The sequence below is a fragment of the Haematobia irritans genome, chromosome 1 (assembly GCF_050003625.1).
Source record: "Haematobia irritans isolate KBUSLIRL chromosome 1, ASM5000362v1, whole genome shotgun sequence".
Classification (NCBI taxonomy): Eukaryota; Metazoa; Arthropoda; class Insecta; order Diptera; family Muscidae; genus Haematobia; species Haematobia irritans.
Window position 1 is genome coordinate 173406616 of NC_134397.1, and position 15933 is coordinate 173422548.

General features: G+C 28.0%; 1 protein-coding gene and 2 long non-coding RNA genes across 4 annotated transcripts in view; 2 read left to right on the top strand and 1 right to left on the bottom strand.

Moving 5' to 3' along the window:
- Positions 1–94: 94 nt before the first annotated feature.
- Positions 95–1194, bottom strand: LOC142242910 (uncharacterized). The gene is made up of 3 exons (XR_012724245.1): positions 871–1194; positions 701–806; positions 95–635 (listed from the first exon to the last, which is right to left on the bottom strand). It is a non-coding gene; the product is annotated as an uncharacterized LOC142242910 (long non-coding RNA).
- A 1577-nt stretch (positions 1195–2771) lies between these two features.
- Positions 2772–3119, top strand: LOC142242911 (uncharacterized). Its single transcript, XR_012724246.1, has 2 exons — positions 2772–2868; positions 2926–3119. It is a non-coding gene; the product is annotated as an uncharacterized LOC142242911 (long non-coding RNA).
- A 2004-nt stretch (positions 3120–5123) lies between these two features.
- The window catches only part of CenB1A (Centaurin beta 1A), a 42653-nt gene continuing 31843 nt past the window's right edge, over positions 5124–15933 (top strand). For both annotated transcript variants that reach the window (XM_075292143.1, XM_075292145.1), the window contains exon 1: positions 5124–5601. In XM_075292143.1, coding sequence (XP_075148258.1) covers positions 5549–5601 — 53 coding nt within the window. In that variant the 5' untranslated portion in view covers positions 5124–5548. The remainder of the gene's footprint in view (positions 5602–15933) is intronic.

Consider the following 15933-nt stretch of genomic DNA (forward strand, 5'->3'; position numbering starts at 1 on the left):
GTCAATCAATTTTCGATGCGAGTCAAATTCAAAATTAACATCGTTGCAAATACTTTTAAACCTAAATTTGTATGAATGATATCCCCACTTCAAATTGAAAGTCAATGCCAAAATTCTATGAATTTTGTATAATTTATTCATTTTCATCAAAATAAAATATATAATAATACACTACACTACATAATACACTACAATACCAATTGATTATTAAACATATCAACAAATAAGAAAAAAAAATACAAACAATAAAACTTTAAATATCTTAAACATTATAAGTAAACACTTTTGCATTGATAATTCGATTTCCTTCCTTTTGGTGTCATAAAACAGCATTAAAATTTATTAACATGCGGCCAATTTGAAATTAGGAACGCACTGGACCGCGTGTTAGAATTAATTTCCAGCAGAAGGAATTCGTAAAATATCCATTTTAAACTGATAATAGCATATGAATTAAACTGACGATGTGATGCACATTTTCATCCAGAAGTTGTTGATTTCAACAATTTGTTGTTTTTACCAATTTTAATTGGTTGCACTTGTAATGTTTCTGGAAACGTTTTCTTGTCGATAAGCCACTCATTTTTCATTGGTCAGCTTCTTGCAAGAATGTAGCATCCACAGATTTTAGTTTTCTGCAAAGAGATTTAAATTTAGTGACTTCTCTAAAGTGTTGATTTAATTTTTCATATTGACGTACCAATTATTATAAACTATTTGAAGCAGTTCCAGTTAACTGTCCACCATTTTTTCATCGGTCAGCTTTTTAATGTTTTCAAGAACGTAGAATCCATAATTTTAGTTTTCTGCAAAGAGATATGCATTTAGTGACTTCCTTAAAGTTTTATTTTATTTTTTATTATCACTTACCTATTTTTATAAACTATTTGGTTATTTGTCTAAAATTTTCCATTTTTTTATATTTCTTGCAATTGACCACGAACTTCGTTGCACAAATAAGTATTGAAAACCACATGGTTTTTTCGTGCATTTTAGGGTAGTGTTTTGTCAAACTTTTCTCATATTATCTTCAACACCTTTTCAAAGATTTCGTCAACATTTTGGCAAATTGGAAGTAATTCACAAACAATTTGAAGATGTATTGAAGATAAGTCAAGTTGAATTTATGTTGAAAATTATATTTATCATTAAACTGAAAAGTTGTTGCATTTGAAAAACGCTCATCCTGTGTTTATTGGGCGGTACTCATCGAAATTACGGGTTGTCAAATTAATTCATTTAGTAGATTATGATCTGATCCAGAATACATTTATAAAATATATCAGTAAAATAAATTAAAATTTCTCTTGCATTCAAAATAGGGGGCGCTAATATCAATTTAACTTTAATATATTTTATGAAGATTAATTGATTTTAACTAAATTTGGTCCAATGTGAGCCATTGTTCCTCATTTCAATAATTTTCTAATAACTTTAATGACGTGAACTAAAAATAACAAAAAAAAAAGTTGTAGTATGTTGGACTAAATTTGCATTGGTTGTCGCAATCTCATATTAATTGTTTGGTTTGTTGGTGCAACCACACTCGATGTTACTTATTATTACTGTAACCAATTGTTAGATATACTTACCAGTTTCCAATATTAACCCTTTCACTACCGATGTCCACTTAGAAGGACATTCGAAAACGACACCAAACTCTATTTCCCCACTTTGTTTTGATTTATTTCTCGATGTTATTTTAAAGTAGATTTTAATCTAAATAAGCTATAAATATTTTCCATATTGGTAAGCACTTAAATGCATTTTTATAAACTTCTTTAACAATAAACAAAAAATACGAAATTTATAGTCCATTTTTCTACTGTATGTCTCTAGTAAATGGACATTCATGCAAAAACTATAGTTGATATTTTTTCGGGCTCTTTTTTTCTATTTTTTCTCACACTTTCAAAGATAATTTAGACCAAACAGCGCTTATTTTCGTCAGGCCATTTAGTCACAATTCAAGAATGAAGTTTTCAGAACAATCTCATATAGCTCTTGAAGTAATTGAGGTAGGTCATCAAAATGACAATTTTTCTTCTACACAAGTAAACCAAGAAGAAAAATTAAAGTGCTAAAAGCATTAGGTTTATTTCGGTAGTGAAAGGGTTAAATGAAAAGCACAGATTATATTGAGATTTTATTTATTTATTACAAGATTTACAATCATAATAAATTATGAAAATAAATATAAAAAATGATTAGGTGCTAACAACAAAGGTTTTTGGCCTATATGTGAGATCAATTTACAGATGGATGAAATAATGCTCGTCTATTTTTATAGGGGTATTTTTGTACACCAATGGCAGATGGTTATTATGTAGTCAAATTACAAAACCTAATTCAACATTCCAGAGATTTCCTCCCTAAGCCTCTAGATATAAATACAGATCGACTTAGAACCGCCATGGACTCGTTCTAGAATTTTATGTGCTTAATACAATAAAAAAGCCCGCTTGCGATAAAAAGTATTTGTGTTTGATTGTGTATGAAGCCTGCAAATTTTATGGAAATTTTTATAAAATTGTGTTTTTACTAAATCGGCACGATACTTACCTTAAGCCAAATTTTAGTCTAGACTTGTTAATGCGAGTAATTTTATTCAATATATTGCGGACTATTACCCTGCCAGCATTTCAAAGTTCCATTTCAACCTCATCGTTACCACAGACTCGTAAATGTCACTTCAACCATCATGAAACGGTACATCAAAAAGTACATGCAAGTAATTTGCCATCCCTACTGTTAAAAAAACCATTTTTTTTGTGAAACGCCAAGCGCAACCAGCTTGTTATATTTTAATTAAATAAAAACGGAAATAAAGTTCTGAAAACATAGATTATACGCTTAAAATTGTGAAAGGTATATTGGTGAACAATTTGGTGATTTTCCAAATGGAATAAAGTGATTGTTTTTCAGATATTTTACAGACACGCTGCCTCCATCGAATAAAAACACTGGTTGATAGACGCAGCAACATGTAACTCGCTACTTGTAACTCAACATCATCATTAATGCCAAAAATTATGTTAAATGTAATGTGATAGTGGTATAAATGTTATATTTTTAAGAATTTGTAAATGTTTAATCAAATTAATAAATATCTAAACAAACGTGTTTTACTCGACCACAATGATTCTTTTACAACTATCTTAAAATGCACTTTTTCTGATTGTTTGGAGGGTCCCTTATTGGCGTCGTTCTAAATTGATCTATAAAGGCACCTAATAATTGCACTCATGCGAAACATTTTTGTAGTAACTTGGCGTGGTACAACTTCTCAATAGTGACGGCGCTTTTCCGACGAGTTTTTGATATCGTATATGATTGTTTTCGACGTAGTGGGGATTCTCAAAAGAGTCCCCAAATTCAAAAAATGTTGGCAGGGTAATAAGTAAATGTAGTGACGCTGTTCCCCGTTTTGCAAATTTTGTAGCATCATACCATCTAAATGGTCAATATTGACACTACTATTAATTTGTTGCAACAACTACGTGCGTCCCATGATTGAACTAAAATTCGTTTAGTATACTCAACTTTTGGTTATACTAACCATTTGTTGATTCCCATGCTGTAGGCCTCGATATGCTGGTGTTTAGCTCCACAATTTTATGAAACATAAAACTAAATTGATCGGTATTGGTTATTGTAACCAATTGAATGGTTGTGGGAATTCCTATTTGATCTTGTGAACTTTTTTACAGCTGTGTTAAACCCTGCCAGCATTTCAAAGTTCCATTTCATCTTCATCGCTACCACAGACTCGTAAATGTCACTACAACCATCCTACTGTGATGGGGGGCAGCATATCATAAAGTACAAAATGTACTTCATACATGTATTTTGCCATCACTACTTTTACAAAAGCCATTTTATTTTTTGTGAAACGCCAAGCGCAACCAGCTTGTTATATTTTATTTAAATAAAAACGAAAATAAAGTTCTATGAACAATCATGTAATAGTACTCACCTTAACGCGTAGTTTCCCTGCCAGCATTTCAAAGTTCCATTTCAACCTCATCGTTACCACAGACTCGTAAATGTCACTTCAACCATCATGAAAAGGTACATCAAAAAGTACATGCAAGTAATTTGCCATCCCTACTGTTAAAAAAGCCATTTTTTTTTTGTGAAACGCCAAGCGCAACCAGCTTGTTATATTTTAATTAAATAAAAACGAAAATAAAGTTCTGAAAACATAGATTATACGCTTAAAATTGTGAAAGGTATATTGGTGAACAATTTTTGATTTTCCAAATGGAATAAAGTGATTGTTTTTCAAATATTTTACAGACACGCTGCCTCCATCGAATAAAAACACTGGCTGATAGACGCTGCAACATGTAACTCGCTACTTGTAACTCAACATCATCATTAATGCCAAATTATGTTAAATGTAATGTGATAGTGGTATAAATGTTATATTTTTAAGAATTTGTAAATGTTTAATCAAATTAATAAATATCTAAACAAACGTGTTTTACTCGACCACAATGATTCTTTTACAACTATCTTAAAATGCACTTTTTCTGATTGTTTGGAGGGTCCCTTATTGGCGTCGTTCTAAATTGATCTATAAAGGCACCTAATAATTGCACTCATGCGAAACATGCGTGGTACAACTTCTCAATAGTGACGGCGCTTTTCCGACGAGTTTTTGATGTCGTATATGATTGTTTTCGACGTAGTGGGGATTCTCAAAAGAGTCCCAAATTCAAAAAATGTTGGCAGGGTTAGTACTTAAAATGGATATTAATAAAAGTATATAAAAAACGATGAAGTGATGACAGATTGAAACCAATATAACAAATAGGGATTCAAAGGCAGATGTAAAAGACACTACACTGTCATTATCTCCTTATTGTAATGATCGATTGCAACCAACCATTTCTCTGGATGTAGTAAACAGTTTCGGTTTCGAACAGGTCTTTTGTCGCTCACTTCTTATTGCACGACTTGTTCCTCAGTTTGGTACGTCACGATACGTTACGAGATGTTCCGACATCTTTCAAAAACAATAGTGGCCAGAGATGAGAAATTTTTCGGGATTATCAAGTTAGTAATCGGATATCACTGTAATCGTTATCGTAATCGAATTTTATAGTTTTTACTTTTGCAAAAATCAATCTGAAGAAATCGTCGTGTAACTTTCAGACGAAGCAAATAGTACGGAAGAAATGTGAGAAAAATACAACGTTTAAAACATAATATTTTTTTTATGAAATTAAATAGATTATGTGAGATTAAAAACTCCCATCAATTCGGAATCGAAAGTTTGCACCGCGAAAGTACAAAGAGGAGTTGAAATAAAATACGTGTCCCCTCACTATCAACGATTGCCAGTGTGGAAGTTTTATTTGAAGTGATTCAGTGAATTGCAGTCGATTGGAAAACACGTAGATAATAGTGGGAAAAAAGGATTAAAAAAATAGAATCTAACATCTTTATAATAGCCTTCTTGAGCCAACGAAAGGGCGTGTTCGAGCGAATGTGTTCTTAGTGCTTAAAATTATTAATATTGTACATATAAAAGTGGCTAAATATGAGATCTACAATAGAGTTTGAGGAATGTCTCAAGGATTCCCCGAAGTTTAGGTAAGTTTTCGTCCAGAGATACATCAAAAACAACTTAAACGTTTCCAGATAAGGAAACGAATATTAACAAAAAAATACTACAAAAAGCCCAAGCGCACAATTATGACATTGCGGTCACTTTGGATAAGAAAAAAATATCTTCTATACAAACTGATGGAACGTCATGACAATCCATCAGATGAACTTAAAGCAACGCCCCTATAAAAATGTGGTCAGATTAAAAGTGCAGAGTACGACAAAAACAATGGTAGACAAGGTAAAAGCATTTCATCAGCTGATTGTTCAAACCTGTTGAAGATGAAGAGTCATAACTATTGTTTGTATGTTGTTCACAAAATTCCTCAACTTGGTTATAGTTAAGACTTGTGCTTGCTATTTCGTTGAAATGTGGTATACACTTGCCAAGTTACAGCCATATTCGAATACGGGATCTATGATTGGCGTTAAAGCTTATAAATTATACATACATATTAGAAATATAAACGGATTTCATTTCATAATTAATCTTTTACATACAGAATGGCTGACATGTTTTGGAACAAAGTAAAACGCTAGATTTATGCACCCACCATCATAGAATGGTGATGGGGGTATAATAAGTTTGTCATTCCGCTTGTAACACATCGAAATATCGATTTCCGACTATATAAAGTATATATATTCTTGATCAGGGAGAAATTCTAAGACGATATAACCCTGTCTGTCTGTCTGCCTGTAACGCTACAATCTTCAATAATGAAGCAATCGTTCTGAAAATTTGCACAAACTCGTCTTTTGTCTTGCAGGCAGTTCAGTTCGAAGATGGGAATACGTTCCAAGTTTTTTATTGTCTTGCTAAAAATTAAAATTTCAAACTTTGTATAGTATTTTTAATGATTCAAAATTTACAAAGCATGTACACTACATGCGATAAAGAATAATATTGGGAGAGCGTAAACATTTCTTTAAACTTTGATTATTCATCGCAATCGTCGCCAACTTACTGTATCGTTAAATTGATAATTAACAATAACACATATTCCATTAAACAATGAATGTTTTGTGGAACTAATGATGTATATTCAAGATAATATGTAACATCTATACTATGTATACCATAGTAGACTAAGTCGACAATAATAGTTTTCAGTAAGGTTGTTGTGGTATGCGATGAAAAAAGTTGAATTTTCATTTCCCTGCTAGCATTTCAAATACAAATAATAATTAAATTTTATTACAAGAAAATCACTTATATATATATATTTTTTTGTAAATGTTCTCTTAAATACAAAACGACAGGGAAATTAATGTCGTATTACAAAAAAACTTTGTCCATTTTGTTTTTAATCTAATTTTATTAAAAATGAAATGTTTTTTTTTTAATTTAATATTTTTGTTATTAAATATTAAGTATATTAATTAAAATAATTATAAAATACATATTAATAATATTAAGTATTTATACTAATAAAAACCAAGTATTATTATTTAAAGGGAAAGGGTTCAGAAAACCGATTCAAAAATGCACTTAGAAGAGTCATTTGCGATTAGAAATATGACTATTAAATGACTCATAAATAGAGTAATATGTGACTCACTAAAGACTCGTAAGGGATTATAATTATAATTGAAAAACGACTCGAAAAAGAATCGCAGATGAGGTGTATTAAGACTAAAACTGATCAAAAAACGATTCAAATAAGCCTTTAATCCTACTAGAAAATGATTCGAAAAAGTCTCTAAAATAATATAGAAGAAGACTCATAAATCATTTATAAAGAAGAGTCGCGGGTAGTCACGTTTTTCTCCCGACAAAAGAGTATTTTTATATTCATAAAATGAGCTCATATTCTGCCGTGTTAATCGCCAAGAAGACTCGAAAAAGACTCGAAAAATGCTAGCTTGGTTTCTACACATCTTTGTTTAATAATTTTATTAAAAATATGTAAAACTAATACGGCAACGTGAAAGAGTAATACGACTGTCGCAATTCTGTTTTGTGTCAAATATGTGACAGGAAAATCGTTGCGGCGAGGAGTAAATCCTCTCCTCTCACCACTAAATAGGTACGTTTGGCATTATTTCTCCTCGAGATTTTCGTAAAAATGTTTCCATGTTGCTATCATCAACAAGTGTTTAATAAACGGGCTTAAATCTACTTTAGTACAAGTGGTCCGATTCGTCCAATTTTTGGCCAGCGTGTAGTCTACACGATTCTAAACACAACAAACTTTGGACCCTGTCTATAGGAGAAAATCTCAAACCCCGGCCGAAGGCCGGCTACCTATCCTCTTTGGGTTCGCGTTAGCCCGCTTTGGACCCTGTCCATAGGAGAAAGTCTCAAATCCCGGCCGAAGTCCGGCCACCTATACCCAATTTTTAATGGTCGGTATCTCGAAAACTATGCTCTTCCGACAAAATTTTTACTTAATATTTTCTGCTTAAAAAGTAGTATTTTTATCAAATACGCAAAAAAACGGAATTTTATTCATTTCATGAAAAATTTCTGTCAGAATTAAGAAAAATTGAAGGAAAATACCCATTTTCAGATGCCGATATCTCGCCAAATTTTTACTTTACATTTTCGATTTGAAATCCCTTCTCCTACACTCAAAAAAAATTGTTTATTTTTAACAACTTGTGCTAAAGTATATTTGTTCCAATAAGCGTCACAACAACGGTATTAGACATCCAAATCACAATCATGTGGATTTACAACAATCACCAAACAAAAAATCAGTGTTAATCATCATTATATAGAGCCCGAGATCAAGCATTACGAAAGACAGCTTGTAGATCAGGCAGCATTCCAAAGAGGCCCAAGCAGGAACAGGTGAACAACCACAAAATTAATTATGTTCTCTTTATGTATATTTCTAAATAGATTTTCTGAAATGTTTTCGGATTTTACGTCGATTTGAAACCTAACTTTCATCCATTACAATAGGTAACGGATACAAGGATTCAGAAAAAACACATCTTTTTATGCTTATATGCGTTTTCACGCACATAAAAAATGCTTCATTACAAAATTGATTTCATTAGCAAATTTCAATTAATTTTTTAATTGTTTCAGTTGATTGCAAAACTGAATTATTTTTTTAAATTAAAAACGTATCTATTTTCAATTACTTTCTTAGCTGAATTATTATTTTTAGTTTGATTACCCTGCGCCACAATGGGGAAGAGGATATTATAAGTTAGTGCATATGTTTGCAACACCTAGAAGGAGACGAGAATGACATGTGGTGTCTTTGGCAATATTGTTCATGACCGGTCCCTGAGTCGATCTAGCCATGTCCGTCTTTCCGTACGTCCGTCTGTCTGTGAACACATTTTTGAAATCAAATTCTAATTCGCAATTTTACTTCAATTGACTTCAAATTTGGTACAAGTATGGTCAGAATAGAACCCTATTGATTGTGGCAGAAATCGTTTCAGATTTAGATCCATATAAATTTTTGCCCCAAAAGCAAATCAAGACAAAACAAGTGTTAAATAAACGGGCTTAAATCTACTTTAGTACAAGTGGTCCGATTCGTCCAATTTTTGGCCAGCGTGTAGTCTACACGATTCTAAACACAACAAACTTTGGACCCTGTCTATAGGAGAAAATCTCAAACCCCGGCCGAAGGCCGGCTACCTATCCTCTTTGGGTTCGCGTTAGCCCGCTTTGGACCCTGTCCATAGGAGAAAGTCTCAAATCCCGGCCGAAGTCCGGCCACCTATACCTTGACCTTCGGGATATGCATGCCAAATATTGGTTGAAATCGGTTTATATTTAGATATAGTTCCCATATATATCCTTCGCCCGATTTACACTCATATAGCCACAGAGGCCAAAGTTTTACTCAGATTTACGTGAAACTTTGCATAGGGACTATAATTAACGTTCTCGATATACATGCCAATATTGGTGAAATCGGTTCAGATTTAGATATAGCTCACATATATATTTTTAGTCCGATTTACACTTATATGACTACAGGGAGTAGAATTAACGTTGTAGCTATGCAAGCCACATTAGGTTGAAATCGGTTCAGATTTAGATATAGCTCCCATATAAATGTTTTTCTGATTTCGGCAAAAAAGACCAATATACCAAAATTTTCTTGTAAAATCGCACCTGCTAAGTCGAAAACTTACAAGAATGACTTATATTTTCCTATACTTCTAATACAAATCTATCGACAGATAAATCATAAATACACTTTTGCCAAGTTACCTAAAAATAGCTTCAGATTTAAATGTTTTTCATATTTTTTGCCCATTGTGTTGTGCTAAACGTTCTTATATATTATAGTTATATTCAAGTTAATTATTGGGACAAGGTAGTGGATTTTCGACACTCAAGACAGTCCTGATGAATTTTCATAAGCGAGACTGAACAACGGATCACATATTGTTAGGGACCACATCTAGCAAACATTTTATAATTGTTAACTTTTTCTGATCTTTTATTTGAATGCTTCTAAGCTTCATTAACAGGTTTTCGACACTCAAGACAGTCTTGATGAATTTTCATAAGCGAGACTGAACAACGGATCACATATTGTTAGGGGCCACATCTAGCAAACATTTTAGAATTGTTAACTTTTTCTGATCTTAAGTCTTTTATTTGAATGCTTCTAAGCTTCATTAACAGGTTCCACAAATAGTTTAAACCACCGTTTCATAATCTTAATCTGTCTTGTAACAACAGCCAACTATTTTACCGAACCTATCCTACAATTCACGAAATTCAAACATGTTTTCAAATCAAAGTTAAGCCTTCAAGTTCACTTAGCACCTAAGGGAATTAACGTTCATCTGCACATTTGTTGATATTATCAACAACAACTTCACACATCTGGGAGTTTTCCAAAGTTTTGTTATTCCTGTTGTTCATGTCTGGTTATAATATAAACATGAGATTCAAAAGCAAAGATGCTCATACAACTTTATAGAAAGAAAGCCTGATGGAGTGATATGTGTATAAAGTATATGTGAATATAATTTTCGTATTTGTAAAATGATTACATATTTACATTGTCGTAGTGGTACTATGATTCATTCATTTGTTTACATTCAATACAATTACGTATGAATATTAGACTGGTTGGTAATTACAGTGAAGGATTAGCAAAATAGGCGCGTAGTAAGACTTAAAATTTAATTTAGCTTATTTTATTTAGTCATTGTTTTATTCCATCTTATACGAGATAACAAATATTGAAATGTCCATCGCATAATCAGTTTAATTTAGCTTATTTATATATTTTTATATGGATATATCAACGCTTTGAATTCCCGTTTTACTGATTTTTGAAAATAAACTGGATAACACAATAATGTAAAAATTTTTAAAAATATTTAATTAATTTATCCCGTCAAATACCAAAATCTAAGTTTAGCAATTGATTAATTTTTCTCAAAATCGAAGGTTTATTTTCCAAAAAAGTGTCCATTATTTCATTCATTCAGCGGAGATAAAAGTCAGACTTTCTTATATAACATATAATCAGTTTATAACCAGTTTAGATCACTCTAATACTGCCCGTAAAAGAAGCTACGGTATTGAAACTAGGCACAAGTGGTTGTTATTAATGTAGGACGGATGGTATGCAAACACAGGTAGTATTTTTAATGTTTGGTAGACTGGAAAAATTCTTGATGTTTAGGTAGATTTTGCAAAATATTTCTCTCCACACCCTCACAAAAAATCGCTTCTGTAACATATACTCCCAAACATATTTTGCTTCAAGCATATACATTTTTGGGTATTGCCCAAACATTTATATGTTTGATCTCTTCCAATATATAATATGTTTGAAAGCATATTGGTCTAAACAATATATGTTTGGGTAGTCTAAGTTCCAAACATTTTGTATTTTTGCATCCAATTTCAATAATGTTGTCTACCAAAAAACAATATGTTATTATGTGAACATATAATATGTTTGGAAGAATTTTGCACCCAAAAATATTATATGCTTAAAAAAAATTCTCCCAAACAATATTGTGCTCAAAATTTTATTTATTTATTTATATATTTACAATCATAATGAATTATGAAAATACACAGGTAATATAGGTGCTAACAACATAGGTTTTCGACCTGAATGCTCAAAATTTTGTTTCTGCCCAATTGTATATACCCCCATGGAAAAATAAAATGTTAATTTTGTAATAACAAGCAACAACCACCAACTTAATTCAATATCGCTCCCTGTTAAATAGCGCTCCAAGCTACTAAACACATATATGTTTATAGGCTATTTCTAAATTAATATATGTTTGCATCCAAGCATATTATATTTACAAACATTTTATGTCCCAAACATAATATGTTCTAACATATTAACATATATGTCCCAAACAAGTTATGCTAGTTTATGAACATTATATGCTTGCACTCAAAAATATTGTGTTTAAAAATTTGTGTTCCAAACATATAATGTTTATAGCCAAACATATGGAAAACAGTCTTTTTCATCCGTGCACCTAAGAGGCACTTGAAAAATGTTCTATCGAAATTAAATGTTGACAAAATTTTTTATTGATATTAAATTTTGACAAAATTTTTTATCAAAAAAACTTTTGCCATTTTTTATCGAAATAAAATTTTGAGAAAAAATACTATAGAAATAAAATTTTGACAAAATTTGCTATAAGAATACAATTTTGACAAAAATTTCTCTATAGTAGTAAAATTTTGACTAAATTTTCCATAAAAATAAAATGTTGACAAAATTTTCTATAAGAGTAAAATTTTGAAAAAAATTTTCTATAGGAATAAAATTTTGACAAAATTTTCTATAGAAATAAAATTTTGACACATTTTTCTATAGAAATAAAATTTCAACAAAATTTTCTGTAGAAATAAAATTTTGGCAGAATTTTCTATAGAAATAAAATTTTGAGAAAATTTTCTATAGAAATAAACTTTTGACAAAGTTTTTGCAAAATTGTCTATAAGAAACTTTCGACAAAATTTTCTAACGGAATAAAATGTTGACAAAATTTTTGTAGGAATAAAATGTTGACAAAATTTTCTATAGGAATAAAATTTTAACAAAATTTTCTATTGGAATAAAGTTTTGACAATTATTTCTATATTGACAAAATTTTCTGTAGAAATAAAATTTTGACAAAATTTTCTATAGGAATAAAATTTTGACAAAATTTTCTATAGAAATAAAATTTTGACAACATTTTCTATAGAAATAAAATTTTTGGCAGAATTTTCAATAGAAACAAAATTTTGACAAAATTTTCTATAGGAATAATATTTTGACAAAACTTTCTATAGGAATAAAATTTTGACAAAATTTTCTATATAAATAAAATTTTGACAAAATTTTCTATAGAAATAAAATTTTGACGAAATTCTCTATAGGAATAAAATTTTGAGAAAATTTTCTATAGAAATAAAATTTTGAGAAAATTTTCTATAGAAATAAACTTTTGACAAAATTTGCTATAAGAATAAAATTTTGACTAAATTTTTTATAAAAATAAAATGTTGACATGATTTTCTATAGAAATAAAATTTTAACAAAATTTTCTGTAGAAATAAAATTTTGACAAAATTTTCTATAAGAGTAAAATGTTGGCTAAATTTTCTATAGGAATAAAATTTTAACAAAATTTTCTATAGGAATAAAATTTTGACCAAATTTTCTATAGGAATAAAGTTTTGGCAAAATTGTCCATACGAATAAAATTTCGACAAAATTTTCTAACGAAATAAAATTTTGACAATATTGTTTATAGAAATAAAATTTTAACAAAATTTTCTGTAGAAATAAAATTTTGGCAGAATTTTCTATAGAAATAAAATTTTGACAAAAATTCTTTTGAAATAAAATTTTGAAAAAATTTTCTATTGAAATAAAATTTTGACAAAATTTTATATAGAAATAAAATTTTGACAAAATTTTGTATAGAAATAAAATTTTGACAAAATTTTCTAACGAAATAAAATTTTGACAATATTGTTTATAGAAATAAAATTTTAACAAAATTTTCTGTAGAAATAAAATTTGGCAGAATTTTCTATAGAAATAAAATTTTGACAAAAATTCTTTTGAAATAAAATTTTGAAAAAATTTTCTATTGAAATAAAATTTTGACAAAATTTTATATAGAAATAAAATTTTGACAAAATTTTGTATAGAAATAAAATTTTGACAAAATTTTCTATAGAAATAAAATTTTGACAAAATTTTCTATAGAAATAACATTTTGACAAAATTTTCTGTAGAAATAAAATTTTGACAGAATTTTCTATAGAAATAAAATTTTGACAAAATTTTCTGTAGAAATAAAATTTTGACAACATTTTCTATAGGAATAAAATTTTGACAACATTTTCTATAGAAATAAAATTTTGACAACATTTTCTATAGAAATAAAATTTTGAGAAAATTTTCTATAGAAATAAAATTTTGAGAAAATTTTCTATAGAAATAAAATTTTGACAAAATTTTCTATAGGAATAAAATTTTAACAAAATTTTCTATAGAAATAAAATTTTGACAAAATTTTCTATAGAAATAAAATTTTGACGAAATTCTCTATAGGAATAAAATTTTTAGAAAATTTTCTATAGAAATAAAATTTTGAGAAAATTTTCTATAGAAATAAACTTTTGACAAAATTTGCTATAAGAATAAAATTTTGACTAAATTTTTTATAAAAATAAAATGTTGACATGATTTTCTATAGAAATAAAATTTTGACAAATTTTTCTATAGAAATAAAATTTTGACATATTTTTCTATAGAAATAAAATTTTAACAAAATTTTCTTTAGAAATAAAATTTTGGCAGAATTTTCTATAGAAATAAAATTTTGACAAAATTTTCTATAAGAGTAAAATGTTGACTAAATTTTCTATAGGAATAAAATTTTAACAAAATTTTCTATAGGAATAAAATGTTGACCAAATTTTCTATAGGAATAAAGTTTTGGTAAAATTGTCCATACGAATAAAATTTCGACAAAATTTTCTAAGAAATAAAATTTTGACAAAATTGTTTATAGAAATAAAATTTTAACAAAATTTTCTGTAGAAATAAAATTTTGGCAGAATTTTCTATAGAAATAAAATTTTGACAAAAATTCTTTTGAAATAAAATTTTGAAAAAATTTTCTATTGAAATAAAATTTTGAAAAATTTTTCTATTGAAATAAAATTTTGACAAAATTTTATATAGAAATAAAATTTTGACAAAATTTTGTATAGAAATAAAATTTTGACAAAATTTTCTATAGGAATAAAATTTTGACAAAATTTTCTATAGAAATAAAATTTTGACAAAATTTTCTGTAGAAATAAAATTTTGACAGAATTTTCTATAGAAATAAAATTTTGACAAAATTTTCTATAGGAATAAAATTTTGACAACATTTTCTATAGAAATAAAATTGTTACAAAATTCTCTAAAATAATAAAATTTTGAGAAAATTTTCTATAGAAATAAAATTTTGAGAAAATTTTCTATAGAAATAAAATTTTGAGAAAATTTTCTAGAGGAATAAAATTTGACAAAATTTTCTATAGGAATCAAATTTTGACAAAATTTTCTATAAGAAAAAAAATGGACAAAAAAACTGTAGAGATACAATTTTGACAAAAATTTCCATAGAAAGAAAATTTTGACAAAATTTTCTATAGAAATAAAATTTTGACAAAATTTTCTATAGAAATAAAATTTTGACAAAATTTTCTATAGAAATAAAATTTTGACAAAATTTTCTATAGAAATAAAATTTTACCAAAATTTTCTGTAGAAATAAAATTTTGACAAAATCTTCTATAGAAATAAAAATTTGACAAAATTTTCTATAGGAATAAAATTTTGACAAAAATTTTTTTAGATAAAATTTTGTCAAAAATTTTTTTAGATAAAATTTTGACAAAAATTTCTATAGAAATAAAATTTTGACAAAATTTTCTATAGGAATAAAGTTTTGACAAATTTTTCTATACTGACAAAAAAATTTTTTTTGAAATAAAATTTTAATTTTGACAAAATTTTCTATAGAAATAAAGTTTTGACAAATTTTTCTATATTGGCAAAATTTTCTATAGAAATAAAATTTTGACAAAATTTTCTATAGAAATAAAATTTTGACAAAATTTTCTATAAAAATAAAATTTTGACAAAATTTTCTATAGAAATAAGATTTTGACAAGATATTCTACAGAAATAAAATTTTGACAAAATTTTCTATAAAAATAAAATTTTGAAATTTTCTATAGAAATAAGATTTTGACAAAATATTCTATAGAACCCAAATTTCGACAAAATTTTCTATAGAAATAAAATTTTGACAAAATTTTCTATACAAATAAAAATTTTACAA